Genomic DNA, 14,765 nt, shown 5'->3' on the forward strand with positions numbered 1-14,765 from the left:
GCCCCTGGCATGTGACACATGCTTAAACCTGTCATGCCTTGAGATACACCTGCATAAAAACAAACAGGTAAGCCTTGGAATACCTACTGTGTATCCAGCAGCATATGCAACTGCAAAATGGCAAATGTGCAAAACAAACAGATGTGTCAGGGCACAGAGTGCACAGCTCATTATACCACAGCCTGCTCCTGTGTGGAGCCATGCTCAGTGCCTGTACTAAACGGCATGCAGGGAGGAGCTGTGTGTGTGTGTGTGTGTGTGTGGTGGTGTAAAACCAGGCATTGCTGATAACGGTCTCACCAAGATGGCATTGCCAGGGCTTTGCACAGGAAGGGGTGGTGTTGGGGGGCATCATTACCATTCACTACTGCACACATTTAAAATGTGCGTGCGCTCTCACATACAAATCTTAAAAGCAGCCATGTTTTCCCCTGCTGGCTTGTCACTCTCTCAAACTGTTTCATGTTCTTTAGAAGGACTAAATAAAACCAAAAAGCAAACAAATCCTCCAGGGACAGGGAGGTAGAGAAAATTCTTGTGTCAGATACTTTGTAGTTCTGCCTGTGTCTAATACTTTCTAGTCTGGTTTCTTTAAAATGGCATTTTCTGTTTGAGCTTGACTCTTAAAACTGTGGGACTTAATATGAGGCGGCCTCTCTTAAGGACTTACTGCCATCTGTTGGTACTAAGTGAAACCAATTATCAGTCAATAATGTTCTTAGTGCTGTACTACAGTGGATTCATTTGTAATATGCATGCTGATTTTCAGTGGTATACATTGTCCATTTATTGTAGCTGAGTTATTATGAGCTGAGGTGTGACTGGTTCTTGTTTTGTCATTCAGCTTAATATTTACTTGTGTATTGTACTCCTAACCATTACCACTCCAGTGCGCTCAAGGCCTTGGCAACTGTCTGAATAATAGCTTCTGCTGGAGTGAATACATTTTCTCTGGAACAATACAAAAAGTGGTCAAGCATGCATGAAAAATCTTTTCCACAGAAAAAGATAAGAGTCTTGCTTCAATACTTGTTCGAAGCCTGAACCTAGTGATGTAGAAAGTATGAAAAATAGAAATTTGGGTTGGTGGGGGAATCAAAAGTTTCCCGGCAGACTAACTTTACCAGTCAGACATGAGGTTAAATATGCACTCAAAATTCTGAATGTGTTCTGCAGCCTAGCATTAATATGAGTGGCCTGCTTTCTTTAGACTTTGTAAAATGACTTGTAGTAATGAATGTGCATGGACCTTCGTTTTCATAACATCTTGAATCACCATCTCACTCTCATTTTTGCATGCCTGACTGAGCCATAATTACCATTTAAAGTGGGATAGGAGCGAGGTGAATGAGGTGGTTGTTTGCACCTCAGGTCACGCATGCAACGCCGCCTTTCCTGATTACTTGATTAGGTTTGTCTCCAAGAGTTTAACCAATGGAAATTTTTGATGGAACACAGGTTGATCTGTGACACAACAGATGGAAGAACCTACATTTCTACTTTTCCATTAGCTGTGCATATACAGCTGATGTTCTAATTCCCTGTAATTGCTCATTACACCTCTTCCAAGGATGCTCATACCATAGTAATTGTTTGATGTGGCAAAATACAGCAGTTAATACAGTGGTAATGAAAACCATTTATTTCCATTTCTTTTAAAAAAGTCAAACTGTATGGTAAAGAAAGAAAGATAACAATGCTAAAATGGCTCTGTTACAGATGATGTATGGAATAATTAAGTTTCATTTCATGGGGCAATGCAATCATGACCATTGCTGTTTAAATGGCACATCTGCATCACCAAAAACAGACAGAATCTAAAAACTGGCAAACACTGAAAGGCTGTCACATGATTGGCAGAAATTTGAAATGAAGTTGCAAAACAGTTTGCCTTTCAGAGAAGAAAGATATCATGGTTACACAGATGGGCCTCTGGGAAATAAGAGCTCCATGACTAAATATAATAGCTGTGAAATATGCCTCCAAACTGACTAATTTTAAAGGGAACCATCTATCCAAAAAAGTCCCTCTTTGTTACCCCAAAGGGGTTATGATCTATTCAGCTAAATGTGGCACTGTGACCAGCTCCAAAAGGAGAATAAAGAAGAGTACAAGCATTGATTCAAAAGGAAAACATGTTAAAAATAAAAATTTAAAGCCCTTACATTACAGTTTAACTAGATATGAGGAGGTAGGGAGTAGAAAAGGGGAAAAAAAAAGAAATAAAGACAGACTTCTGATGCTATGTTAAAGTAAAAAATACAAATCAAGATGGTGGTTATAGCTAGAGGTCCTCAGTCTGCCTCCTCCTCCTCAGACTCAGACTCTGGAAGAGAGAAAACCCCAGTCAGCACTCTGCTCCAACATCAATGCACACTGAGATTACCCCAATGTCATTTACACAAAGAAGTTGGACAGAAAAAAGGACATCGAATACAGTGAGCAAATCAGACACACCCGCAAGTTATTCAGCTCAAATGAGATACAGCACAACACATCTTTTTTTTTTGACAACCTACAGGATGGCTATGTGAGACAGAATGAAAAACACAGACTCATAGGATGACTGTGAGGTGCCTACCTTCCTCTGCATTCTTCAGCCATTCAACAAACTTTTTCATCTGTTCAAGGAAAACGCTCTTTCCTTTGGCAAGGTGGGCTTCGTTGTACCACTTCAGAATTGCCTCCTCACTCAAAACATCAGCTTTAAATAAGAGAAAACATACACGTTCCATTAAAATGATGCTGCTGTAGTTGAATAAAAATACTGAATGTAGGTTGAAAAGCAGCATCTCTTATCTGGCTTCAGTCTTCATCATACCACCAGCTTCCCACAATTAAGTTGACTTTCCTAACATTGTGAGAGTGAAATAAGAAGCCTCACAGTTCCAAAGGACACACCTTTGTAGAGCAGCACGACAATTTTCTGAAAGGCCTTCATGAAATGGATGTTGTCGTAACAGTACTCTTGGATCTTCAGCAGGAGAGTCAGTTCAGAGAGGCCCTGGGAGGTAAATGCCTTCAATAGTGGGCTGTATTGCTGAGAATGCAGAACAGAGAAATAAGAGTTGTATACAAAATGTTACATTCACACAAGAAGAGTGTGGGAGGTTTCTGGACCTCACAGAGGACAGTAAAAAATGCCATATATTTCTCTTACTTCCACCTTGCCGGTGGAGAGGCTTTGGGTTAGTAAATCAGTTATTTCTCTAAAGTTCAAAGCCTATAGCGGCTTGGATTTTAAAGCATCCCCAGGCACAATTTTGGAGGGAAATACGTAGGTTTCTTTAGATCTCTAATTTCTCAGTGCATGCTCAAGACTGCCACTAAGTCAGGGATGAAGAGAGGAGCCTTTACCTTTAAATGTTTGATGGCTTGTTCTGTGACCAGCTCCTCTTTCTTGTTCCACTCCACAGAGCTCATAATGCTGGACCAAATTAGTCCAATCATGGTCTGCTCAGAGATGTTGTTCTTCTTGATTTCCTCTCGGACGTAGGCAATGATCTTTAAGACCCAAGCACACAGACAGAACAAACATTATTTGCAAAGCAGCATATGGTGAGGCCTGTAGCTGATCAAATCCTGAGCTATGAAGACTTTCAGCAGATAATATGTTCATGATGAGTGGATTTCAGTAACTTCTCAGTGATTCTGTGCATACTTTTCTTCAGCAGTCCTCATGATAAAAAGAGACAGGTTTAGAAGAGAGATCTCCCTCAGTGGTGCAATAAACAGAAGGGGACTCCGTAAATGTATAAGAAACTGAAAAGCCAACAAGACTTACATCTTTGAGTGGGTCCCCGCGTGACATCTGCTCCTGAAGCTCTTTCTGCAGCTCCTTGCGAGCCCCTATGGACTGCTGGTTTCTGGCAAAGTCCGAAAGCTCTTTGAGCCCGGCATCTGTGAAGTACTTAGAGAAGTGCTCACAACTGCGCTTGTTGGCAGGAAACAGTTCCTGAAAAAACACAGTCAAATATTGAGGCAGGCCCTGGCCAGACAAGCTTTATAAAGCATTTATCAGACCTTTGTTCATTAATTGCATGAAATTTGCATGCCAGAGCAGCTCAAAACTCATGGAAATTCATGCAAAATACATGCATCTAATTTCCATTAATCTCTTTTATTTACAGTGGGCAAACACAAAGCAGTACCTTATTGCATCTTGAATCTCAAAAGAAAAATTTAAGTTGTCATTCTCACCATGAGCCTGTTGTCCATGCCAACTTTTCGGAGACTGGCAGAAACAGAGCTGATGTCCTTTTCAGAAAGCCAGGATTTGAAGAGTTTTACAGCAAAGCATGCTGAAACACCTGAACAAATGCAGAAATTTTGAGTCAGCTGTTACTAACAGACCTGCCAGGATAAAGTTGGGTCTGGGTAATACATTTGTAAACAACTCCACAGGATGCGATTAGACAGGTTTTAACGGGAACATTGCTTGAATAACAGTGATGCAGACAACAGAGTTAGTTTGGACCCCAGGTGTATTAAGAATGAATCTATATCTATATTTAATGCAGTATAAATTCAGTGAACATCATTTCAAAGATAAAGTACTTAAATGTGAAATAAGCAACAGATTCTTTCCACCTATTAAGAGATTTAAGGGTCATATTACATTTAATCAAATGGCCTGCTATCTGGTGCCAAACAGATGAAGCCATCAGTAGTTTCTGAGGTCTCTTTTTTGTTTCACAGACAGAAGAAAATTCCGTCAATATCTGGTCAAAAGAAGCAAAACTTGACAGGACCATCTGCATCTTTCCCACTAATGACACCCTCATTTATAGAGCCTTTCTGAAAGAAAATGTTTATTTCTCTCATGCAGGTCTTAAATAAGTCCAAGTCAACCATCAGCTGAAGTTTTAGTGGTGGATGAATATGGAACTTTTGACTTTAAGTGGTGTTAGGCCAAGCAAGTATGCAAGTTGTAGATGTTTTCACATTTATCTACTAGAGCTGAACAGTAAACTGTTTTCAAACTGATGGCAATGTATGCAATAGTCACACTGCAGGACGTGCAAAGTTAGTTACTGTGAGTCTCCCCATTTTTATAACCAAAAGTCTGCAACAAGGTTATTATAGTTAACTAAAACTACCTAAATAACTAAAACTAAAATTCAAAAACCCTTTAAGTTAACTGAAACAAAAAAAACTAAGCATTACCAAAAAAAGACAACTAAAACTGTATAGTGCACTTACAAAACTAACTAAAATGAAATAAAAATTTAGACAAAATATCCTTTGTTTTAGTCTATTTTTAGTCTGTTTTGGTTTTAGTATGGCTGGAGTTGTATTCAAACATCGTCATTAAGTAAATAAAATGATAAGTGAAGAGTAGCTTGTTTGAATATGTTTTAAAAATGTATGAAACTTACTCAGCCCCGACATCTATCCGTAAAAAACTTAAACAATAAACTAATAAAAACAAAACTAAAACGAAGCATTTTTGCAAAATAAAAACCAAACTAACAAACCAGCAGTCAAAACTAATAAAAACTAAACTGAAATTCAACACAGAAAGTGAAAACTAAATAGAAATAAAAACTAATGAAAAATCCAAAACTATTATAACCTTGGTCTGCAATATCACCATCAGCAGTCAGTCAGACGACTGAGCACTGCGCACCTGGAGTCTGTGTGTCTCCTCCATGTAAAAATGTTCAGGCAGCAGGTGAAGCTGCTGCTGCTGCTGCTGTCACAGATACAAGTACCAGATCTGATGGAGTGTAAGATATACTTGTGACATTTTGCAATATGATTGGCTGTACATTGTTAAAGTGAGATGTACGATGACATGGCACACTGTAATTGGCTGTCTGTTTGAGTGTTGAAGGAAGTAGTTTGTAAAACATTGACAAAGGATGTTCTGTGTGTGTGTGTGTGTGTGTGTGTGTGTGGTGAGGTTATGGAGTGGGTGCAAAAAGGTTATACATTTATATTTTGGTGATATTATCTTCACAGGTATTGGTTTGGGGCTCGCAGTGGTTATAATAATGATCGTTTTATTCATTTGATAGATTGTAATTAGTTTAGGGCAGCTAGCAGGCTACCAATACAAAAAAAAAGCTAACACTTGGGATTTATATTTCAGGCATTTTTTACCCCAATCGGAATCAGCTTTATTAACCAGATGTGCTTTAAATATAACGGGAAATTCGACTTGTAAACTGTGCTTGCTACTACGAAAATCAGCTCTGTAAACTCTCATGTGAACTGTCCATCAAAGCGTGCCATGCCATCATATCAAAGTACAGCCCATCATACTGTTTATAATACCATTAGCAGATACAGGACCTGAATAGATCTGACATTCTTGCAGATACAGTGCCTACAACAGCACTCTTAAATGAGTATTTTCCTGTTATCAGCAGCAACTTGTTCCCATTCATGTATGTCAGTGTGCCGTTCATTTCCACTTTTAAACTCTAGATGGCGCTGCAGCTGTCACACCTGGTTACCTGGTTTTATCAGGTATACTTTAATTTTTGTTTTAAAACAAAACCCCAATATAAACTAAAGAAAAAAACACTGCAGTAAAAGTTTTTTATCCAATACCGTTCAGCTCAATGACCTGCACATGTTTGCTGATCAGCAAACATGGGCTACAGGTAGGCTGTATATTACATTTTTAGTCCAAATAGTGATGACCCCTTTCTCAACATATCCTTCCAATACCATCCTTTGAGATTCATATAAATCAATTTTTCTTTAGAGGTTTATGTAAAAAAGGCAAGTACTTGTGTACAAAATATCAGTATGGGCACATATGGATCAAGTTGTATGGATACCTGCATACTTTGCCAGTAAAATTTAGCTACAGAGGTTGGTTAATATTTTCTTCAATTGTTTATTTGTGTAAAAAGACAAAAACAAAAAAATCACAATCAAGACATGGTAAAAGTGGAAAATGGCTGTAAGTGTAAAAATAAGGGCACCCCTTAGAATGTAAATTCATGCCATTCCCCTTCAAAATATTTGATATCTGTTAGACATCAAGAAAAGAATCATAAACTTTAAATTCTAAATATAAATGTGGGGAAGAAGAAAATGAGAGATAGAGCTAGATGGAATAAACATACTGCTTCTTGCATTTTAAAACATCTAAATCACAGTTTCAAAAGATTGTGAAACATAGGGAAGATGATGTTTAACTTAGTTTAGTCAACGCTGATCCTCTTTTTTTTCATTGCTTCTCTCTCATGTTTCACTTTGAAAACAACTTTTGAGTTTATCTGACTGGCTACTTTTCCTCCCAGTAAAATATCTTAATTGATTCAGCAGTTAGATATACTAGATGACAGCTCAAAATTGATTGGGCACAACACACAAACGCTGGAAATGGATATCTGCTTATTCCTTATTATTTGGCCAATAACTGATGCTTGTAATGAGGGTTGATATCAGCCAACATCAGTGTTAAACCGATGCATCGTTACATCCCAATAAAGAGGTAAAGAAAATATAGAAAAGACAAACTTTTTTCTAAATTTAATTTGAGGTTAAAGAATATTCTCTTCCTTGTACAAACTATGCATTCTTTGTTTCTTGTTCTTTTGCCTATGGACTGTCTGCACAGGTACAAACAACCTAACAATGCCTTTGAGGAAGAAAACTACATACCTTCTTTGACGAGGTTCTCATTGAAGAGGCTGCTTAGAATGGAAGCGGAGAGATTGCCGTTGGCCAGCAGAATCCCTGTTAGCATGGCCAGCTTGTTGCGCTCAGACTCTGTGAAGCCCTTGAGAAACAGCAGCAGCTGCCAAAGAACAAACATAAACACAATCCTGTAGGCTGAATAGAGTCAGACATATAGTATATTCATATGAATGTGTTTTTTTGTTGTTGAAAGACAATGTCCATGGTTCAGAATTATGACCTGAAAAACCAATGTGGTATTGCAAAGGTGCTTCCAGCAGAAGACAAACCTTTTTGATCTCCTCCTCAAATCCTTTCTCCAGGTATTTGTAACGCCTGATGAGCTTGTTAAAGACCTAGAGGGCACAAAAAAGGTTTATTTATTTACTTTATTTGTGCTGACAACAATAAAATGTTCTAAACTTCCTGTTTATAACAGAGAAATCTGAACAACATTAGTACATTCACCTGTGCATACGCCTGCATGGTCTCCATGTCCTCATTTGCTTTAAAGAGACAATACTCAGTGGGGGTCACGTCATCTGATAAGGTTCCTCCTGGGGCTACAAAGAAAATAAATCATAGAGATTTGTGAGTCGTATGCCTTACTGGTTCATGAGATGTGATCTTTGTGTGAGTTTCTTTCAATGGGTTCATTAACTTTACTGATCGTGAACGTTTTTCTTCATGGAAAGTTGTTGTATTGGAAAAATAACATCTTTTTGAAAGAATATACACTTTTAAAATAAAATATGATCCCTTTAAAGTTGATGCTTCTTACCCAGCATTCCACCAGCCACCAGGATGTCAAAGAGAGTCTCAGCATAGCGTCGGTAGTCAAGCTTGGCACCAGAGGCATCAAGGAACTTTGCGACAGCTTCCAAATCAGTGCCAGTTTGGTTCAGACCTTGTATGATACTTTCCTGAAACTGGGAGGGGTCAAACCTCTCCTTTTCATCTGTGAAAAAGTCAATAATTCACTTGGGTTTAATCTTGACATTTATAAAAACCTTACAGCAGTCTAACTCAACCCTGCTCAACTGAACAGCCAAATTGTTGAAAAAATACCTTTGCAAGAGCCACGATCGCAGAGAGCTTGGTTTCACCTTTCATTTTTGCCATTTTTTAAAAACTACTTGTGTAGTTATTTGGCTTAAAAAGCTAGTTTAAGACATAACGTTTTATTCCTGTTGTCACCTTCTTCAGAAGTTTGTCACACCATCAGATGATGTCCACGTAGGTTCTCATTCATTCAGGTCATAGTTATCCAAACCTTCATCAAGGGGGGCAACGGGACTTGATTGAGGTTTTGAAGACCTTTTGTCTCTCCCCAAAAGGCTTCTTCAGTTCTAAAGTAACTGGGGCTAGAGCTAGAAACTCTTACAACCTAAATCAAATACCCCCCTGCACCCCCAAAGATTTAGATCCATCAGATAATTGTTTTGTTAGTTTTGCAAAAATTATCCTCTGTTCGTTTTTTTCTCCCTATTTGTTAAAATACCAGCTAATCTACATGCAACAATAAGCAGTTCTAAGATAAGACAGATAAGACTTTAATGACCCCCAGAGGGGAAATTCTGGCATTGCAGCAGCACAACAGGTGGTAAAAATACAATAGAGTAGAATTGAACAATATAAACTACATAAATTTAAGTAAATTATTAAATAAGGGACAGTACGTATATACAATTTACATCTGCTGTAAGCGAGAGTAAACAGAGTGACATGTTTGTGTGAAGTGACATGGTACACTTGTAGGCAGCAAATTATTTACAGAGAAGTGTTATGCTATGAACAGGAGATAGTGCAAAAGGATAAATTTATTTATCTCTTTAAAAGGATAAGTTTAATATGATTAACATTAAAGATAAAGATAGAAAATTGTAAAATTCTAAGATGAGATACTTCAGTTGGGTGAAAAAAATAAATAAGTGATAATAATAATTTTATTCATATATCATTGCTGAATACCAGTATTAGATACCTGGAAACTTGACATCCATCTTGAATTAAATAAATAAAAATTAAGTACATTTTATAGCGTCTCATTGAGTAGACAAAAAAAAAGATATGATGTGCAAAAAAATCATATTTTGGGAAAAATGTTGAATCAAAAATTTGTTTCTTTGCACAATTACTCAGTGAGACCTCAACATTGACAAATATCCAAATCATATTGGTACAGGGACAAAAAGTTAAACTCAAGTCTGAAACCTATTTTATCCCCTTTCTCGGCATTCATAAAATTTATCTTGCATGTTCTTTCTTGCACACATCAGATGTAAAAAAAAAAAACAGACAAAAAATAAAGGCTGACAATTTCATTTGACATTAAAAGCCTGCTGTATAAGTGTGGGAAACAAACAGATTTATGTGACATGCAATGGATCATTTCTGAGGTCAACTTTCACTTTTTTTTTTTTAGGTTTTCTGTGGAAAATTATTTTCAGAGCCACGCGTTATCACAGCCTTACAGTCTTCAAGGATTATCCAAACTCATACTCATGCACCTAACTCAACAGATTTACACTTATTTGGTGACAGAGGGGGGAAAGGACCCCTAAGTGGTTATTAATTTGCTGCAGGGCAGAAACAGATGCATGTAATAGCATCTTTTTGCGCAAATATGTTAAACTTTAGAAAGGCTCTCACCTCTTTTTCGGGTTTTGAAACGCTGGCCTGTTAGCGTAGGCTTCTGCTGCCTTTGATTACTCATAAAAGACCCTCTGGAAGAGAAAGGGGAAGCAGGATTATGACATGGAAACTCTAAGTATCTTTGCAGCTTAGAAATTAGAGCAATAAAAGCTTAATGTATGGCTAGAAAACTGTTTCAGTCACCACCTTAGTTCATTTCACAACGAAGCTGTGGGTCATTTTGACAGCGGCATCTATTATCATACTACAAACCACACAAGGGAAGCAAACAATCGTAGCTTAGCAGCTGTAAAGTAACGGAACACTACATTAACAAATAAAACACAACGTAAAACAAGTCAAGCACTTGTCAGAGTCTGTTATCGTATTTGCAGTGGATGCATTAAATACATACAAACTACATTAGAGCTACCGTTTAAGTAACAGTAGGATAAAAGCTAGCCGAAGATGGCTAACAATATCGTTTAAAGCATTTTTACAATTCACTATTCTGAAGTAGACCTATTCAAGACATTTTGACGAAAGACTAACTGGCCAAGAACTGTCAAAATGGCAGAAACGGTGACACAACAGATTGTAAAATTGTTCGACTTCACCGGCTAACATAACAGTTAGCTAACTACAGTTAGCACGAGCTTTATTTTGTTTTCCGACACATGTTCCGCAATTAGCCGAAATATTATTGCTTGTATTATTTCATTAGACTAAGGAGAGACAAATCTTACCGAAATCCTCTTTATGAGCAAAAACAATCCGTGAAATAAAACCTAACACCTCTGAACTCCACAATAATCAGAAGCAGGAAATCGTTAGCACTGTGGCGCATGCGCATTTAGACTGAATAGGTGGGTCATTACACTTTCGTGGGGAGAGTACAGTTCAAAAACGGTTCAAAACAAACTATAGACTGGTAGGGAAAAAAATACCGCAATACATTTACCAGCAGTGAGGTCATTTTTAGCATGAAGGGCTCACTTCTTCTTTGGTTACTTTATAAAGTAAAGCAATAAAGAAGAAGTCTTTTAAAAGTAACCCCCTGTGCTGCTCTTTAGCGGGTAGCCTCAAAGAAAAGAAGAAATGTTCGACCCCTCCAAAAAATCTTTTACAGGAACAGTTAGCAAGCTGTGAAAACTCAGTTATAACTCTGCCTGATGACCGACAAAATAACCCAGAATCAAAGTTATTAAACAGCGGGTCAACAAGTCGCTGCTATCTAGCATTAAGACACAGGATGGGGATGTTGTGCTGTCGGTTGGATTGTGTATCCGTCAACGGGATGAAGGGAAAACTTTCGTGCTGCGTTAACGTACTGCTCGTAAATAGTTTTTACTTTTTGAGTAAGTTCGTTGGACTTTTTCCGTCCTGTTTTTCAACAAGTTTTTCTTTGGTTATATGTAGGAGAGCAACATTTTGGCTTATATCCTTTGTTTCTACACATGTTGTTACATTTTGAAGGGAAAACTTTTCTCCAACATGACTTACCAACCCATACATTTGCCAGCATCCTTCTTTAACTAATTTATATTTTTGGAAAGTCTATCATGTTTTTCATGAATGCCACAATCTTTACTGGGGGGATTCAGATTAAGCTACGTTTCTTCTGAATGCAGGTTAAAACGTTGTATCAACATTATGATAACGAGATTCAGACAGGTTCAAGAAAGGGGCTTTCACAAAAAATATACAAAGAAGCAACATTTCCGACAACCTGTGAAAGCAGCAAAACCCCACCTCCCCCGCGCTGGAGGTGATTAGGGGACGCTGGACTAGCCCAGAGACGCCGCTCTAGCCACTCCCTACGCCCGGCGGACCCTGCACTCTCAAGTCCATCCACAGCTCCATTCAAAGTGCTGAGATCCGGATGAGAGCCCCATACAGCCTCATCCAGCACAGCAGGTCCGATTTAAACTAAAAAAAAAAAAAACTGCGGGGAAGGGCTTCAGGAGCCACTCCACACTTCAGGAATCATCTCTGGGATCCTACTTTTGTCCGAAGAGTGGATTTAGGACGAGAGGGAGCAACTCTTGCGGAGATAAAGAGGCAAGTTTGAAACCTTAATTTACGTGCATTTGTGGCTGGTGATGAACAAAACAGTGTATTTTCCTATCTTAGTGTTAATATTTGTTTCAGTGTTCCACTTGCACCAACTTTTCTCCAAAAGTTAACTTCACATACTGTGTAGACGGTCGGCTTCCAACTCATTCATTCCTCTTCACTTCGTGCAGGAGGGGGGTTGGGATTTTTTTTCCTAAAAAAAAATCTTTGTGAGCGAAATGTCAAAAATTCGATGCTATAGCTGCAAAGTCCTAGCATGTCCGAGTTCAGTTTTGCCCTCTTCTCCTAAAACGTGGCTCATTAAGTAATGCTAATGGAACGTGTGGTCGCTAATTGCCCACATCTGCGGCTTTAAGCCCTGTCTTTGTACTTCAGGAGAGTCAGACCACTGCAGATCCCAACAGCAGACGGGGCAGATGTGTCAACTCTGTGCATATTAAGACTTCACTGTTTAGAGTGCACTGAATGATATGAAAATATACCTTATTCAGCGCTCTATCCTGCTCAATAAGCATCCCTACCTGAGCTATGTTAAAATGGGTATTCAGTAGGAGTAAATGGAAAAAGGAAACTCCAATCTGGTGTCATCTGACTTGATTAAAATTATATCCTTCCTATGATCTGTGGATATACTTGGATGTGTAGTTACAGAAAAAGATCAATGTCAGCCTTTAAAGTTGATGAACTGACTGAGGGTGGGTTTACCCTCCAGTACGCCCCTGGTTTTAAGAGATTTTAATGTGGCTGACTGGAATAAATTACAGCTCAGCACGGGCTGAATGAATAAACTATTCACCTCTGTAAGTCTATGAGTAACATCCTAAAGTTCCTTCTTGTCAGAGGTGACCTGCTTTTGCTCTGCTGGGATCCCCCGTGGGATGCAGCCTTCAGCTTACACAATCCAGCAAGGAGAGGAATACATTATGGAAGGAAAAACTGTACTAGACATAGAGGGGAACTCCCACGTTTACAATAATAAAAATACACCTAAATAACTTCAGATAGAACTAGATGAAATCATTGCATTGGAAGTAAAAAGCAGAAAATAATTTCTGGGTGCCTCTTGGAGCGCCATATGTTCAGAAAAACACAGGAATGACACCGAATGGTAGTAATACTTTAGCGTGGCGTACTTTGTGTATAAATTAGGTGCTTTTCCTGACTGGAAACATTAACCGAGGTAGGATTTTAAAGCTGTGAGTCAAGGCTGTGGAAACTGCTGAAGTCTAAACAAAAGTTTACCTTGACTTTAACTTTTTTCCTACCAACCTTTTTGGCATGATGCAGTAAACCCCAGGCTATAATCATTTCCATACATTAACAATACAGTCATAATGGCAGTGCTGAATAATCACTCTCTTTAAAGGTGCTGCACACTCACTGTCTTGCTATGCTTTAAACACGATTGCTTGTCTGCTTTAGGCTGTGTTGATAAAACACTGTTGCCATGCTTACTCTCCCTTTAAATCCTGCTCTTTTTAAACCTGTTGTTCTATTTTTGAACTCTAAGGATTAGCTTACTTTTTTTCTTCTCAGTGATTGTCTTTTCTTTTGTGGTTCTCCACAAATATGTCCCGCCTCTCTTGGCCAGAGTCTCAGTTGGGGAAACCAGATGGGAACTTTATTACACACTGATCAAACGTACGCTGATGTAAGCTGACTGTGAAAGGTAGTGTGTGTAAGCCTTCAGAGTTTCAGATGGACTCCTGGAAAAAGTAACAAGCATTTAGCTCAGACTTGGAAGGCGGTGGAGTGTGGGACTGTTGGCCCCTGCAGTGGCTCTCCTCAGCGTGAGCTAGTTGGCTGGCCTTGTTTAAATTGCACCAGTGCCTTACTTTAATGTGCCAAAAGCCTACTCATGAACACTTTGGGGTGTGATGTTGGTGTCTAATGCAATGTGTGTGGAGGACCAAAGTCCCCTAGCCAATGCCATGGTGATGAATGCTGTTTGCACTTGTCTGCCCATGCAGCTCAGTGTAGTGAGGCGTGTGTCTTGTGTTAGCCCTGAATCAACACATTAGACAGGGTCACACATGTGCAGCACCACTGCCTGGACCATGAAGAGACTTAAACATCAAAGACTGAGTTTGCAGTCTCTTACAGGAGGATATTTTAAAACCAGGAAGTATTTAAAGTCTTAATGTAAAATTCAGCGACTCAATGTTAAACTCTGGACCTCAACATTTTAGGAGGTCAAAAAGGTCAAAACTGACAGACTTAAAGTTCAATCTCCAAACAAAGAACCTTCTCCAGGGCTGTTTGACTCAGAACATTTTCCACTTGGCTACTTAACAGCTAAAGCTTGACTTTTCTGTATCCCCTCAGAGGCACAGTAATAACCTTGTACTTCTTGATTCATCTCACTGACTTTGTTAAGACCAGTACAGCTGCTTTCTCCATTCACTTAAAGGAAACCT

The 14,765-nt window shown here is 38.7% G+C and overlaps 2 protein-coding genes across 10 annotated transcripts in view; one reads left to right on the top strand and one right to left on the bottom strand.

Annotated features, from left to right (window-relative positions):
* Positions 1–1,626: 1,626 nt before the first annotated feature.
* Positions 1,627–12,619, bottom strand: LOC121522954 (basic leucine zipper and W2 domain-containing protein 1-A). 2 transcript variants are annotated; one of them, XM_041807662.1, is made up of 12 exons: positions 12,469–12,619; positions 10,291–10,364; positions 8,420–8,596; positions 8,107–8,201; positions 7,929–7,994; positions 7,624–7,759; positions 4,201–4,310; positions 3,785–3,955; positions 3,358–3,504; positions 2,902–3,040; positions 2,582–2,704; positions 1,627–2,326 (listed from the first exon to the last, which is right to left on the bottom strand). In XM_041807662.1, the coding sequence occupies exons 2-12, from the start codon at positions 10,352–10,354 to the stop codon at positions 2,295–2,297; spliced, it is 1,260 nt and encodes a 419-aa protein (XP_041663596.1). In that variant the 5' UTR covers positions 10,355–10,364; positions 12,469–12,619; the 3' UTR covers positions 1,627–2,294. The 2 variants fall into 2 exon arrangements, with proteins under 2 accessions (XP_041663596.1, XP_041663595.1); XM_041807661.1 differs by lacking the exon at positions 12,469–12,619 and adding an exon at positions 11,019–11,153.
* The window catches only part of myo1b (myosin IB), a 125,568-nt gene continuing 122,891 nt past the window's right edge, over positions 12,089–14,765 (top strand). For 6 of the 8 annotated variants that reach the window (XM_041807652.1, XM_041807654.1, XM_041807655.1 and 3 more), the window contains exon 1: positions 12,089–12,333. The gene's annotated coding sequence lies outside the window, so the exon portion shown is untranslated. The remainder of the gene's footprint in view (positions 12,334–14,765) is intronic. The other 2 variants (XM_041807659.1, XM_041807660.1) reach the window with 1 other exon arrangement.

The sequence above is a fragment of the Cheilinus undulatus genome, linkage group 15 (genome assembly GCF_018320785.1).
Source record: "Cheilinus undulatus linkage group 15, ASM1832078v1, whole genome shotgun sequence".
Classification (NCBI taxonomy): Eukaryota; Metazoa; Chordata; class Actinopteri; order Labriformes; family Labridae; genus Cheilinus; species Cheilinus undulatus.

Bases quoted from the DNA above. Each gene is read 5' to 3' on its own strand.
- LOC121522954 (XM_041807662.1), bottom strand. From the start codon at position 10,354: ATGAGTAATCAAAGGCAGCAGAAGCCTACGCTAACAGGCCAGCGTTTC. The intron at 8,202-8,419 runs GTAAGAAGCATC...TTTTCTTTGTAG, and splicing joins GGTGGCTGGTGGAATGCTGG to CCCCAGGAGGAACCTTATCA. The intron at 7,995-8,106 runs GTGAATGTACTA...TGTGCCCTCTAG, and splicing joins CCATGCAGGCGTATGCACAG to GTCTTTAACAAGCTCATCAG.